This window comes from Amphibalanus amphitrite, unplaced genomic scaffold, assembly GCF_019059575.1.
Source record: "Amphibalanus amphitrite isolate SeventyFive unplaced genomic scaffold, NRLGWU_Aamphi_draft 002520F_arrow, whole genome shotgun sequence".
In the NCBI taxonomy this organism is placed as follows: Eukaryota; Metazoa; Arthropoda; class Thecostraca; order Balanomorpha; family Balanidae; genus Amphibalanus; species Amphibalanus amphitrite.
The window spans coordinates 1-15769 of record NW_024883945.1 but is presented as its reverse complement, the minus strand read 5'-3'; the positions used below and the strand labels follow the sequence as shown (position 1 = coordinate 15769).

The window sequence follows — 15769 nt, the reverse complement described above, 5'->3', positions numbered from 1 at the left end:
TGGAGGTACGCGGCTGTCTCCCAGCCTGCGAGACGATGTCTGTCAGCTCACAGACAGCCGCTCTGCTAATTAATTCAGCCCTCAGTCAGCGCAGCGCACCGGGACAGAGCCCACACCTCACAGCGGGCAGCCAGCGGCGGCTCACAGCCTCCAAGGTGCAACGAAAAACAGGACAGCACAAAGAGCGAGGTAAAGAAACGCGAGGCTAGCGTCGGGGCGAACGCTGGGAAAGCGGTGGAGCGTCTGTTGGTGTCTTCTCGTCAAGGGTCGTGAGAGCGATATGAGAGACTAAATGCGGGAGAAGGTATTCGCTGAGAAATACCAGACGGAACCGTGGGGTAACCACCCAAGCATGCAAGGTTATCTTCAGAGCACCATATCTAACCGTGTAATGGGTATAATGAGTCGGGGACGCCCTGGTATCTTCCCATCTCGCTCTTCACTCATCCATCCCACCCTCCACCAATCAACGCCACATTTACGCGTGCACGGAATACCATTCCCGAGCTGTGCCGCTTAGTGACGAAAACAAACACTAAAAATACAACTCTGTCGGCCCTCCTGCAGGGCCAAAATAGTCTCCACCGCCACGGAAGGCGCCACAGGAGGCGGCATGTGTGTGTGTCTGTGTGCCGACCGGCATCCAGAGCTACGAAAAAACATTTCTGCAACCGGCAACAGCGCTCGTGTGTGTGTCGCTTCCGTGGCGGGTAAACAGACCCGGCAGGGGGCGTTGGGGTCCAGAGAGGAGCGGCCGATGCGGCTGGAGGTCTGGAAACATTGGAGGGGCGGTACGGCTGGTCTGATCAGAGTGCCGATGTTATCGTCCCGGAGCGGCGGATGGGTGGAATGGCTCTCCGGAACAATGGAAGGCGGTGTGGGATTTTAGAGCGCAGATGAACGGGACGGGCCAGACAGCACGACTGGTGGGGAGGGAGAGAGGCAGGAGCGGGAATAGGAGACAGTTTATCAAAATAGCGTGGCTGGATACTTTATCAAACACAGTGAGGAAACACCTTAAGTAAAGTAAGCTGGGCCACTTAGCAATTACGAAGGAGAACATAAAAGACAATGACAAAAGACAATGACTTCATGCTTCAGTGAATAAAAAGTGCATGACCGGACCGGGGTTTGAAGTTTGAACTCGTTTCCTCCATTCCCGTGTACTCACATGCGGCGGTGATGGTGACGCTGTCGCTGACCTTCTCCCCTCGGCTGCTCCAGGCCACACACTCGCACTGATAGTCACCAAAGTACTCCTCAACAGTACGTTTGTCCACGTCCAGCTTGACCTCTAGCTGTCTGATGGCGGTCTGAGGGTCCACATAGCTAGCCTGAGAGTGCTCCCTGCCCGCCATCAGCTGGTCGTTGCAGCGGAAGTAGAGATGCAAAGCGTGCGCAGCCCGACAGGTCAGTGTGGCTGGCTTGTTGCGGAGCACGTAGGTCGGAACTGGCACCTCGAGAAATACCGGAGCCGACTGGTCCAGGCTTGGTCCGGTAGGAAGGACATCCGGAAGTAGAAGGTGCTCTGGAACAGAAAAACACGTGGAGTTAGACGAGGGTGATATTGAACTGGCGGAATAAACATGGCGATGGTTCGTCTCTGTGATCATGAGACTAAACAATATTCGACTCAATTGCACGTGCATAAGGCCTTGGCGTTGCCATAAAACCTTACGCAAAAAGTGAGCAGCACAGAAAAGAAACTGAAATGAGTTTAGCAAAGAAGCAGCTGGGGGAGTAGCTTTCAGCGTCAATTTGTTTAAAGTAACTGATGGCTCGGAAAGTAACATCGGAAGCAACGGCAGAACACAGCTACGACACAGGACATACAATAAAAATGGGAGAACACATCAATGATTGGATTTGAGGCTAAAAGGAAGCAAAGAGAAATAAAAGAAGCGATATATATCCAAGCTTCAACCGAAGAAAAGATGAACAGAAACGTTGGGAAATATACAATTTACCAGGGATGGATTGACCTCCTCAAGAAAGACGTCAACAAGAAATAGTGAATGACGACCTTTAGTGACCTTTATTTTTAAGCACGCTCTCCACGCGTTTTCTAACAGAAAAAAGCATGATTATAGCTATTCTCTTCAGCGCTTAAATATGTAACCTTTCTCCTTTCTGTATGTTTCAATCCCTGATGACGAAGACGAGAGGTCTTTGAAACCGGTTGGATTTATTAAAATATGCTGCTCTGTGCCTCAATATACGTCTTTTTGTTAACTGATGGCTCCTTTAACGAGCATGTCACTCCCAGATTGCATAAAAGTGATATATGACCATTAGCGCGCAAAAGAAAGGTGGAAACCAGCCCAGTTTTCAATAAATCTTCATCTTGTCATTCATACGCCCGGTTTATCTAGTTACGAGCACCTGGATAATTAGCTGCGCCGGCCCTACTCGGCATAAAAACGCAGACGGCATTCAAATACCAATACGACAGCGCTTCTGAAAAGCACTTTGACATACGCCTTCACATTCTGAAAACAAAGGGATGCCAAAACCGCGCGCAATCGTCTTATCCACTTGCGCAAAGACTCTCAAAACTAGCCACGTCAATTTGAATTGTATTGTGCGGCATGCGAGTGACCGCAATGACTGTCAATCCCGGAGATTTACAGCCCATCGCGGATGTCCGTCAGCCGAACACAGAAAAACGCTGACCGCGTCCACGGGTCTCGAGCAGCTGACACACCGCACCAAACAGCAAAAATACCCAGACGGATCACAGGCGGACACCGGTGCATCAAACAGAACCGAGCTACGGATATGGTAGTAGGCGTAGAAAAGTGGTATGCGCGGACACAAGGGTAGAAGGCGAGGTCATATACACATACAAACGTACAGCGACTGACTGGGATTTGGAGATATGTTTACAGCGTACGACATTACGGTTACGAAGGAAACGTCACAGAAAAAGCAGGCATAAACAAACCAAACATGACAAATTTTAAAGGAAACCAAACCCACATCAATGCAACTTAACGCAAATTCCGATGGAAGCGCCGATGCATTAAAAAAAAAAACGAACGGCGTTGTTACGTGTTAGCTATCACACTGGTAAGAGAACAAATCAGGGGACTGGGACCTTGGCGCCTGTAAAGAAGGCAAGTTATTTAAGCACATACGGCCGAAAAAAGTGTCAGCTTTTTAGGACCCATGGGAGAAAACTGCTATGCAACGGTCTCATCTTGTAGAATCGCATCGTTTTGACACGGTTTAGTGCAAACCTCCAGATTTTTATCTGGTAAAAGTCAACAGCCGTGTCATACCGTTCTGGGCTGCACCCAGCCCGCTTCCACAAACATTGCGTTCCCGTCCCACGAGCTGAGTTTCTCAAACAAACTCGTAGTAAATGCCTGCCCGTTCAACCGTTTCACAAACAGCCAACTTCACAAACACCGCTACTTCTCCTGGAGCGCGCCGCTCCCTCGCCGCCGGCGGCGCCTGGCGTCTTCACATGTAGCACTTGCCCCCTGATCGCGCCTGCCAGGCCCGCGTTCCATTAGCGACTCTGTACAGCGAGGGGAGCGGGCCAGACACGCAAATGTTTACCATCCGGGGGCGTTTTTCTGTCCATTTGTCTCGACTCCCGCGTGCCAGTCTCCAACAGAAGCGCCATCACACCCTCCTTCGTTCCGCGAGGAGGTCTGCTTCCTCTCCCCCCACCGCTGTAACCCCTCCAGCAGAGGTTGATCGAGACGGGTCACGAGGCCACGTTGCAGACCGGAGAAGAAGTCCCTCGATGGGGCAGCTGTTTATTTTCGGAGCAAGTACTAATCAGTGGCGGTGTTCGGCAGTTTGACGGGAGACCGACGTGACACGATCCAGAGCTGCGGGATCCAACAGCTCCTCCGGGGGTCTGATTATGTCCGCCCGCCGGCGGCGTGCTAAAAGACAAGCTGAGTGGAGGGCGGTAAGGAGTTCACACATCAGCCGAGTCGGTCACAAAAATGTTCCGGCAATCAAGGGAATATGTTACACGCCCTGGGCATATAAACAACACGATTTGATGGTGCAAACATGCCGTTTTAGTACGGCTGGTGAAATGTAAAAACAGTTTTGCTTCGTCAGAGATTGCTCGTTTTACCGTTGCATAGTTTATGTACACGGTCTTCAGTACCAGACACTTCTAGAGAAGTCTGGCCGCAAAGCGACCATGAGGCCCGATTCATCTTTGAATTCAATAAACACAAATAAGCATGATACGAAGGCGGCAGCTGCAAGCTATCAATGTGCTCGAGCCTGAATAAATGGATGTTTCCTTTGCAGATGCTTCGTACATGGTACCAGATGCATGGCCGTAATGCATGACTCATCTTTTACAGCAGCAGCCACGCCAAAAAAGTGTGTGATGAGTCTGCGTCAATATTTGTAAGCATGACTCCTTGTCCTTTGCATCTAAAAGTAGCACACAGGAACTTAGTTGCTAGTGTTTTAGCAATACAGCAACACGCACCATTGAATAAGTTGCTTCACTTGAGGGTGACCTGCCACCATTAAAGCAATGCCTTCCACCAAAACACATGCCCGCAGTCCCAGACTAGGATTTAATCGACGTGAGTTCTGCGCCAACTTTGCCCAAACTTCAGTCGAGCTCCATACCACCAACTTCTCTGTATTGCAGCGGCGCTGTTATCATTCCGAGCACAGTCGCTATCATCTGCAATTCCATACAGCATCCCCGGCCGACCCCCGAGTCTACTTCACAAAGCCCCGAGGCAATCGGGCTAGATGACCCCAAATGACCGGGCGAGGTCCAATTGTGGGCACCACCACAGAGGGAGGTCCGTGGCCAAACGACCACTCTGACCCGTGATGCACCTTCAAAACGAACACCGCGGCGGGGCAGAGGTCCCGCGACCGTCTGACGCTTGTCGGGGTGGAAGGAAAATGTTTCTTCATATCCCACTTTCGAGCAAGGGGGGTTTAACCTAATGCTGTTGATGTCTTACTAACTACGTTGAGGTTTATCAAGGTATCCAGCTGGTTATTTTTCCACAAACTATAGAAAACTCATTTCAGGTGGTTTGAAACCTTTTGAAGCAGTAAATTAGTAATTGGCAAGTCGTGTCGATGAGTCTTTAAGAACTTAGCGCTCTTTAGATCTTGTGGAAATAATCAAAACGTATCTGGTCGGCTATCGATCAGTCTTTATGGTCTGGCACATGATTGCAAGTCATGAATAAACAAATCAGTGATCTTGTTTCCGGTTCCTCCTTTCGCGGTTTTTATCATCCAGCCTTACACAGCCACCCAAACATTCAGCAATACCACACACAAACACCCACCGATTCCCCACAAACACCAAGCAATACCACACACACACAAACCCAATCCTCCACATACACCCACCAATCCAGCACCAGCACCCACCAATCCTACACACCCACCTAACCACCAATCCTACACACCCACCTAACCACCAATCCCACACACAAACACCGACGAAATCCCCCACAAACACCCACCTAACCACCAATCCCACACACAAACACTGACGAAATCCCCCACAAACACCCACCAAATCCCCCACAAACACCCACCCACTCTGATCGACCCCCTGTCGCGTCACTCACCGCTCCATCGCCCGTCAGCCTTCCCTCTGGTTCGCCGCGGTCCGACTCTAACAAAAACCCACCCCGCTCGACAACCAGCGGGTGCCTGGACGTTTTTCGTCCACCCGCGGCACGTGTTGCAACAATGGGTGACTCTGTGTGCGACGGCCCGGGCGCGGAGGTGGTTTTCGGATAGGCAGCGCTCCCCTGAAGCGAGACGAACGCAGGTGATGTGAAGGAAGGAGACAGGTCGCCTGCTGGTAGATGCGACTGATGTCGCTCTTGAGGTGAGCTGAAGCGGAAGAGGAAGGAGGAGTGATGGACAGATGCCTGCAGTGGTGGTGGCACACACTGCCAGCAGAGAGACACGCGTCGGAATGGAATGCGACAGATTTGTGGCAGGTTGGATCGCAACGTGACGCCGAGGGACTCGCGTTGAGCTAAGGGTGGAAATGCACTGAAAAACTCTTCGTCCATCAGAGTCGAGACTTCTGGAAATGAGCTATCTTCTACCGTCATTTGCTGATATCAGCTATCCGATTGCTTACTTATTTACAATGTCAGTTTTTCGCCAGCAACTAGCCGATTTAGGCCACGGATAAGATGTTGATGATGTAAGATTATGTAAAACTGAAATAATTGCTGCCCTTTCTTGAGAAACAAGCAGCTTGAATTTAACTCACCGTACCACTGTTAATCCCTCCTTTCTGCATCCCCCCTCTGACCGTCTCGTCTGAGTAACTCAGCTAGCCAGCACGGCTGACGCGACTGACCGGTCGGCCGGAGCGCAGGGGTTATTTCCGCATCGTCGGCCTCGCCACTCCGTGTCGGCAGGATGAGGAAACACGGCCGGCCATCTCCACGTGATCGACACGTGCTGACAGCGCTAGCGTTAACACGCTCCGGCCAACTGCAGGCGCTGACAGCGGTGGCGTGAACAGGCCACGAGTCAGTGCTGATCGCTGTGCATGCCGGAAACCTGACCGAACGCCGGCTGACGAGGCTGTTCTTTCAGGTCACGGGTCTTAAAAAAGACTGCGCTAGATCGTAGCGGTTGAAAATTGCTTGATAATCACTTCCATTGAAATTGTACTACGTCTCTTCAATGTTCATTGCCTCATAACGAACCAATCAATCATGGAGGAACTTCAAGCATGATGACTTCATTAATTGACGTCATTTTTCACATTTTCTTGCAGCCATTCTTTGTCAGGCATCGCTGCCTGCCTGGCACCGGTGTACAATGCGCGGTATTTGCCTTATAATTAAAATACTTTCTATCCACACTGCTCTAGCAGCAAATTCATGGTAACAACTTCCTCTCTCGAACCTATGAAAGAGCCGTTCCGACACCCCCACAAACGCACCACTCCACTCAGCACAGCGAGACGGGTCTGCCATGCCTCGTTAGCTGCTTGTTATGAGGGCGGTAAGCAGCTAGATGAGAAAATAACACGTCTAGATGGAAAGAAAGCCGATAAAAAGCGACAGAGTTAGCCGGCGTCAGAGGCATCGGAGCTGACACCCGGTCATGTTTAGGAAGATGATTACATCCGGTGAGAGAGAGAGAGAGAGAGAGAGAGAGAGAGAGAGAGAGAGAGAGAGAGAGAGAGAGAGAGAGAGAGAGAGAGAGAGAGAGAGAGAGAGAGAGAGAGAGAGGAGAGAGAGAGACAGGGGAGAGGGAGAGGGAGAGGGAGAGAGAGAGGGAGGGAGGGAGGGAGGGAGGGAGGGAGGGAGGGAGGGAGGGAGAGAGAGAGAGAGAGAGAGAGGGGGGAGGGAGGGAGGGAGGGAGGGAGAGAGATATAGGATGGGAAAAGCGAAAGAGAAAGACAGCACGACAGAGATAGACGGAGATGAGAGAGATTTGCAAAACAACAGACAAAGAGCATCACGGCAAGACGAACCAAATGTATATACTAAGCAAACAAACACAGTCTATGTAGAGGGAAAACTGAAACTGGACGAGCATATGGAATGAAGACAAAAAACAATAACAAGAACATAAATGTTCAGAAAAGTAGAAACTGGAGAGTAGGAATTGGAACCAGTCCGACGAACCACCATCATATCTCTGTTAGTGTTACGCCGGCAGGCCTGTGTTACGACAGAACGGGAGAAACGAGATCTCAGCGAAGGACATGCGAGACAATGCCTGTCTAAATATGAATATACACTTACACCATAAGCGGTGACATCAAACAGATGCCAGCTGATAAAGAACGAATGTATAAACGGAGCATACTAAGACTGAGACAGCGAGACATGTCACGAATCCAGCTCATAAAAGGACACATGGCACCATGATTGAAGGGCGGTGGAATGTTTTGGATGATAAAGTTTGGTGAGGGCCGAATAATCACCAAGTATTAAGTCTCCAGCTAACTTCTAAGCAATGAAAATGAAGCAAATACAATTATCCCACAGATACGTCAAGATGATCTTCCCCTCCTCCTCGTATCCCATGACTTGTGGCCGGCAATCACTACGCCACCGCGATCCAAGTCACCGATAGGCGTCCTAGGGGCGGCGTTGTGGCAGGCACGGCACGTCATGTCACAGCAGCCTGTCCCGGACACTGTCCGCCTCTCCCCACACCAGAGGAGGCCGCCACAGCGCGGCACGTGGACACCATACAGAGATACTGGTCGGAGGCGGACCTCAGGTGGCTTTCACAGGTGTCTATCGATGACGTACCGATAGGGGAACATCTGGACAGATCTACACCGCCCCAGGGGACCCAAGACGTGCCGCTCATGGCAAATGGGCCGCCGGGCGGTGGGGAAACGGGACACCTCGCCCGGACCGCTTTTGGGGCTTCGGTAAAAGAAAAGATCGATGTGTCTTTTTGGGGAAATATTCTTTCACAGCTACGCACAAATATAATAAGAGATACACCGAAATTATTTCAATGGCCAATGCGGCACATTTAGTACAGCAAGATCAACAACCAGAAAGGACGTTGCTTCTGCTTGAAGGTCCTTTACCAACAAACTCCACTCCGGAACATCCCAAATAAATGAATAATATGTTACCGATGCACTGCAGTCAAAGCTGGACTATTGTAAGGTGTTTAAAAAAGTGGTTCAACAAAAAAGACAATCATCCCATCCGACGAAACTCAGCCCTGTATCACTCACCATCATCTGAGTCGACGGACCGTTGAGCTCGGGGCGCCGCCTGACCCGACGCCGCGGTCACGTGACCCCAGGTCAAGGTCATCACGGAGATGGCGGCCAGTAGGCGGCCGGCGGCCATGGCGACAGCGACAGCAGTGGCAGATGACTACTGGCTCCGTGGGACACCTGCAACAAACGAAAACAAACGTCAGTGTCAATTACAGTATACCTACACCGCACACGAGAAAAGTCTAGGTTAGATATTTAGCATGGACAGAAAATGTGGTCGATTTCAGGACGCAAATCACTTATAACGAGCGAATAAATAAGTGACTGCGATAAGAAAAGGCAAAGGAGCGACTAGAATCATTAGCGACAGGGGATATATTGAAGTACGACTTATACAGGATCAGGTTACCTTCACGATTCCTCGAGCAACGAATATTGACCTAATGCTCTAGCTACAATCTACAACGCTTTCGACAAGATACATTTGACATCAAAGTACCTAATCAATGAGACACTTTCAGGCGTTTCTGATCTTAGAGCTAGTCTTGAAACAGTCCTCGTATGTAACAGCCATTGCTAACGCACTACAATACTCAAAGCACCGGGAAGCCATCGTACCGAGCTTTATCTCTGGGGGGTGATCGGTTCATTATCAGTGACCAGGGAGGAGATTGGCCATTATCAGCTTAGCATCGAGCGTAGCCCGGCCGAGATAAAAGGGTGGGAAGGAGAGGTGGGGGCGGGGAACGATAGCGTGGAATGGGTGTGAGCTTCGTGCGAGTCCGGTCAGGTAAGCTGTGATGCTGATTCTTTTGATCATTCGAAAATCATGTTGATGGTTGAGCGAGAAAGAAATAGAGAGCTAGATAATACAATTTGGTTGGAAACTTTATAAAGATAACGTGCAAAGTACCCAATCGTTTGCGCGAGCAGCAAGAATACAGCAAACCAAAAGTATTCGCAGATTCATTCATTTGAAGAGACACCGGAATGCTCTATCACAAAAAGCGCAATCTACGCAACACTGGAAACACACAACAGCCTTTGTGGGAATAACCGGGACCGAAGCAGCAATTCGGAAGAAGCGGGTCGTTTCTGTCCCGAAAATTGGGCCAGCGCCAGCGAGAGGAGATAACCGATTCGGCTACCAGACACCCGGCAGCATGAAAAAGAGGATGGATTGAGAGATATTGCCCCGCATCTGCAGCCTTTGGAGGCACGAGAGCGATGTCATTTTGTTTTTCCACAACTGTTTGGGTTTACAATTTTGAGACGGATTATCGTATCCTGGAGGAGCAGAAAAAGAAAAGTGGCATTACAGCGGAAACAGCACGGCCAACTATCGTGAATCATAAAAATGTAACAAGTAAAAAGAGAGTGGTTGAAATAATTCCGGTTGAACAGCTGCGTATACGTAAGGATACCAGAGGGGAGCAAACATTTTGTGGTATCCACTTTATTATGTGTTACTAAAAACGATCAAATTAAAGTTTTGTTTGCTACAGTACTCGGCTTATGCTAGCTCTGATTTGACACAAGATCACAATGTTTATCCATTGAATAAATCGCAACAAAACTTCACATAAAAACTGAACGGAACCAAACTGTCTCCAACACGCTTCAACTCCATCGACTTGTGACAAGAGCCTTTCAAACTTTTACACGCCCCATCCGGCAGCGGCACTGCTTTTAAAACTTCCCGAGAAGGAGTTGTGCCACGCACTTAGTCGTCCCCTTCTCTAGTGTTGACTCTACGTGGGACGTTTTGCAGACCACGTCCTGCCGTCTTTTCGCGCCGCACGAGCGGGGCGCAAAAAGTACCGGCGACAGACAGCACCCCTGCAGAAGACCTGGCAGCACGCCGGCCGTTGCTGGCGGTTTTTCACAGCTGCCTGGCGACGACAGAGGCACTTGTGGCGAAATTGATGGTGCCAGGCCGGGATAATCGCCGTATCTGGCCACGGCGCCTCTGCCAAACTACAACTCTGGAAAACTCATGGCAGGGCCGCTGAGATACCCAGGATACGAGATGAGAAAAGATAAACGTAAATTATGGAAATAAGTATCATCAACATTCGGTTGATGTAAGACTAGTCCACAGTAGATAAGCAAGATTAAATACGCTAGCAGAGCACTCAGCACTACAATTAACAAAATTTACATTTGTTTATGAGGCGTACATTTCGCGAATGTCCACGGAAACGCCCAGAGAATCTCGTAAAACGCCCGCAATGCATTTTGATCACAAGCAGTTGCGGGAATACACGCGAAGCCCGGAGGCCTCTTTCCTCTCTGCTTCCAGAGCTGTCAATGAGACACCACATCCCTCGTTAACACTACATCCAGCCACCACTGCAACACCACTCATATCCTCCCCATCACACTCCTCAATCTGCCTTTGACGCAAAGCGCCGCGGGGCCTCATCAGAATCGCATTAGCTATTAGCCGCGGGCTGTTGGCCGGCGGTGAACACGGTCCGACATCGGTCGACATTAGAGACACGATCAGTCACCGCCTGTCTGACCAGCGGTTGCCGCTGTGGACACTCCATTAGGGGTGGCGCCGGACCCACGGCGGGGCGGAGGGCTCGAGGGGACACGGCGGACGGAGGGAGAAGAGCTGGGGAGGGGGTGATATCTAAAGGAAGATGTGCCACGCATATGAGGCAATGTTCCCGATAACTACCAGATAATTTGTCAGTGGAAGCAACTTCATTGATAAATGACCACAAGGGAAATAGTGTATCCACTCCAGTGAGGTAGACGTTTCGTGGAAAATAATTTGAATCAATGCGGGGGCAGCACAGCAGTCAAGAACATTCGCAACATCTCGAGGCTTCAAACACTGCATTTTAACCGTCTCGTTTCAAATCACATCAGCTCAATAATTCACGAATCAGGCTTCAAACGTTTCCCTCAGCCAGCCACCCAGTCTTAAAACGGCAGAATACGTGACCAGTCGCCACTCGCCACCTCTGAAACACTCCACGGCATCTCAGATCACCAATTCAGGCAACCGATATCACCAACGATCCAATGACATCACCCACAATCCAATGACGTCACCAGCACCCCAGTGACGTCACGGTACGTCAGTCGGACGCTCGCCGTCTGTTGGTTTTACAGCCGACCATAAATTGTCCCGTGTTCTGGCCCATTCCGAGCGAGCGTAAGCTGGCGCTGGATGGATGGTCGTATCTTCCGACACCAGCTGTGTCCGCGCACGATTGTCTGTCTGTCTGTCGGCGCGTGTGTGTGGCCCCAGTTGCGACAAGAGACGACACGTACCAGTCTCGCTGTGTGGTCGGGAAGAGACGGTACACAGGCGTTGTCTGGCTGACCGGCCCGTGCGCGCGTGGTGTTACCCTTCCCTTCAGTGCGGTGTGACACATATGAATGGACGCTTACGCTGTTCGCGCCCGCGATGTGACTCAACCGCAAGAAAACTGTACACAAGTGCTGGCTCTGATCCATTGCGGCAATTAAAAATAATGTTGCTCATCTTAAATGTGACCAAAGTGACAGCAGTGACAAACGTGCTTGTCGTAGCTTAGGTAAGTGGCAAGTGGCAAGTAGATGTAGCGAAGCTGGTTTTCCATAGTGGTCTTCTTTGGGCCAGAGTAGCTGTGAAAACTATGGACCATTATCCAATGTGGGTTGGACATTGGACAATCCCTGTCGGGCAAAGCTGCGATTTCAAGCAACCTGTCTTGAAACGAGCAACGCAAGGCCTAGTTTCAAACGCTGCCGCCCAAATCATGCCAGCTTACAACATACCAAAATCTACATTTCTTATATCTTCACGCATAGTCGTGTGCGCTTCTGAGCACAACACACTCCTCCGTTAGTTCATTTCTCCCACACATCATCTCCATCTCGCCCCTCCCTTCTTAGCGGCGCTGAATCCGCCGCTGCCCACGCACCATCTCCACCGGATGCGTCTCACGATCACCAGGTAGGCGATCTTTGTAATGGAAGAACCGTGTTCGTGGTCAGCGCAGAAACATCCTCCCCACCACAACCCACCCACACAATGCAGAGCGCGTGCACATCGCGGCGGAGCGGAACACGCGCGAGCGCAAAAGGTGAGAAGAGAAAGAGAGCGCATATGGTAGAATGTAGCACATCTAGGGCATGCAGTGCATGCGTCTAGCCAATCGTTTAGCAAAGAGGGAGGCGGTAGCACCGATGTTAGCACCGTAAGTAGAAGTTGAGAGACCACCACTCGCCAAGCCACCGTTCAGGTAATTTTGAGGAAACTAAACATAAAGGTAGCTCCCACCATTACGTCCTTCACAGCTAGCTTGGGTTAACACTTAGGTCTCACATTAGCCAAATTTGCCCATTGAAGACATGTTTCAAAGCATCTTGGCTACCGAAATAGCCATTCGTGAGAAAACGAGGCCCACTTCTTCGTTGAAACAATGGCGAGTGAATGGGAAAGGTGTGCCCGATCTATTCACGGAACGTATCCAGGAATCCGCTGAATGACAAGAATCAAACAATGCCACTGTTCGAGCTCTAATGGCCTGTGAACGAATTCCACAATGACGTTATCGAGCAGGCAATTAAAGCCAAGGACCTCTCGAGTCGAAGAAGCCTTTGATCCGAGCCTGTCCTCGCTCGTCCTAGTTCACATGGATTGGCGAAGTAGAACGATCTTCAGGCTAATAGCAAGCAGAGGTAGAACTTACATGAGCCGATCTTTAGAGCCCACGATATCATCGCATATGGTGAGATTTCATCGTAACAGCACAGACCCGGACAGACATACTGAAAAGTGTTCGGGATTACACGTTCCGCGATATTCAGAGGCCAGCTATCAGCACGCCGTTCTGTACCAACCACTCACATCGAGATATCTACGACGATTGCCGCCCGAACCGACAGGAACACGAGCACGTAATGCGACCATTCCGGCGCGGTGTCTCCAGTCGCAACCAGTAACCACGCCGTTAAAACCTCTCGCTATAAGCGCCAAGGTTACCGAACACTTCGATTCCACTCTCTCGAACCCAGACCCGTCATTAGAGATCTCCCTCGCTCCTTCGGCCCTTCTTGCGCGCGGGTTCCCTCACCTAGACACGGCATGACCGAACAAAAAGGGCCCGCACGCCGGTCCGAATGTGTCGGTCGGTCGTCGGGCCTGTAATTTGCGGTGATTGCCAGGTCGGCCCGGGTCGGGACAAGAAGGTGAGGGACGGTCCGAAGACCGAAGGGTCGCGCCGCAGAGCCGGGACGCTGGGAAGACGAACGCAGAGGCCGAGCCGGCGGCGGCGCCTTCAGAGAAGGGTGTGTAATGAAGAGCTGACACGCAGTAATTGTGTTGGTGACGCCTTTTTGTGGTTCTGGGCCGAAGAGGCGGGTCCAGAGCGCCCGACGCCCACCTGGTGCCTTTGTCGAGAGGGCACACCGAACAGATGGTGAATAAGCTTCGAGGTATCGAGGAGACATCATTATCTGGTTCGAATCCGCGCGACTTGTTGCACTCCATGAGTTCTTGGAACTCAGGAAAACCACCGCCACCCGCCAGTACCCATGTTGTCACATTGTCCACTGACAAGTTAAGTACGTTCGTGTAAGATAATGGGATTAACGCCACTCTGACAACCAGTAAAGCTGCGTGGCTTCTTGTTTTACATTTCTCAGGAAAACATGCGACAATAATCTGATTATGAAACCGTTTTACCATTATACCCAAGGACTGACAAAAAGGACAATTCAGAATTCTCCCTAGATCGCCGTATTTCAAAGGCAGAATATAAACTATCCTGTTTATAGCCATCAATAACCAGTATAACGCCTTTTGGGGCGACTAACGGAGCGAGCGAGAGGGTGGGCCTTGCACGTGCGAAATTGCGGGGGGTACCTCCAACTGACTTGTGCACGGCACCCTACTAACTGGTCTCTAGCGATGTGCCAAATTTGGGCACAATCGGCCCAGCCGTTCTCGAGATCTGGAAGCGGCACCCTGCACGTGCGCACGTGCAAAATGGGTCCCAACTGACTTGTGCACGGCACCCTACTAACCGGTCCCTATCCGTGTACCAAATTTGAGCGCAATCGGTCCAGCCGTTCCCGAGATCTGGAAACGACCCCTGCACGTGCGCACGTGCAGCAGCACCCCAACTCTGGCACATGGATATGCAGTCCCTACTGGGTGCCTACCTACATGCCAACTTTCAGCGCAATCGGCCAAGTAGTTACCGAGATATTGCAACAATTACAAAAGTGACACCTCCTCGTTTTGCACGTGGCACGTGCATAAGGGGTCACCCACATGCATCGGGAATAGTCCAATACTTGGTAGCAGGAATGAAGCTACCCTACAAAAATTACCGCGTGTAAATCGGTCAAGTGGTTGCTGAGATATAAGCCTCGCAAAAGCGTGACCACGGCCGGCCGGCCGGCCGGCCGGCCGCTCATACTCAGAAATTTCCGTTAATCTAAGGAAAGACTACGCTCGCTTCGCTCGCTCCGTAAAAATGTCATCCCGGCCCTTCATGCTGGAAGATATTGCCTTGGTTATCCTAATCAAAACCGCAGCCGACTATATGACAAATTTCCTTTTGGTTACGCCACACACAATAACTTATAAAGGAGCCTCCCGGCCCCACAAGGCCACAGAAGAGCTCTACCGCTAGCAATCAATCACCTTCCAATATTCTCAAAAGCAGCCACACGCCAGCTTGTGGCTTAGTTCGATATCAATATCCTGCATCATCCTGAAGCTCGCTCTCAGCATCCATCAAGGACCGAGGAATTCCGCATCGTCTCCCACCATGCATCACGTTGGGGACCGTCGTGTCGTCGTAGATCCGGCCTGTCGGAATATGTTCGACACAGCCGGGGGTTTACGGAGGCTCAGCGAGGTCTCAGAACGGTCATCAGTCATCGAGGACGCTCAGCAACTGACAGCCAGCTGTCACACACGCTTCTAGCGAGCATACAAGGAGACAGAGCGTCTGGGAGAGCCAGGAGAGCCTGCAGGGCGAGCTGGGCTAGGGTCTGGGAGAGCTAGGAGAGCCTGCAGGGTGAGCTGGGCGAGGGTGGGAGTCCGGAGACTCTGCAGTCTCC

At 50.9% G+C, this 15769-nt stretch overlaps 1 protein-coding gene across 1 annotated transcript in view; it reads right to left on the bottom strand.

Annotated features, from left to right (window-relative positions):
- The window catches only part of LOC122377109 (netrin receptor unc-5 homolog), a gene marked incomplete at its 3' end in the record, with an annotated part of 28046 nt that extends 19176 nt beyond the window's left edge, over positions 1 to 8870 (bottom strand). Inside the window, exons 1-2 of the mRNA XM_043357076.1 lie at positions 8705 to 8870; positions 1172 to 1528 (exon numbers count right to left, since the gene is read on the bottom strand). Of these exons, the coding sequence (XP_043213011.1) occupies positions 1172 to 1528; positions 8705 to 8822 (475 nt within the window). The remainder of the gene's footprint in view (positions 1 to 1171; positions 1529 to 8704) is intronic.
- Positions 8871 to 15769: the final 6899 nt, after the last annotated feature.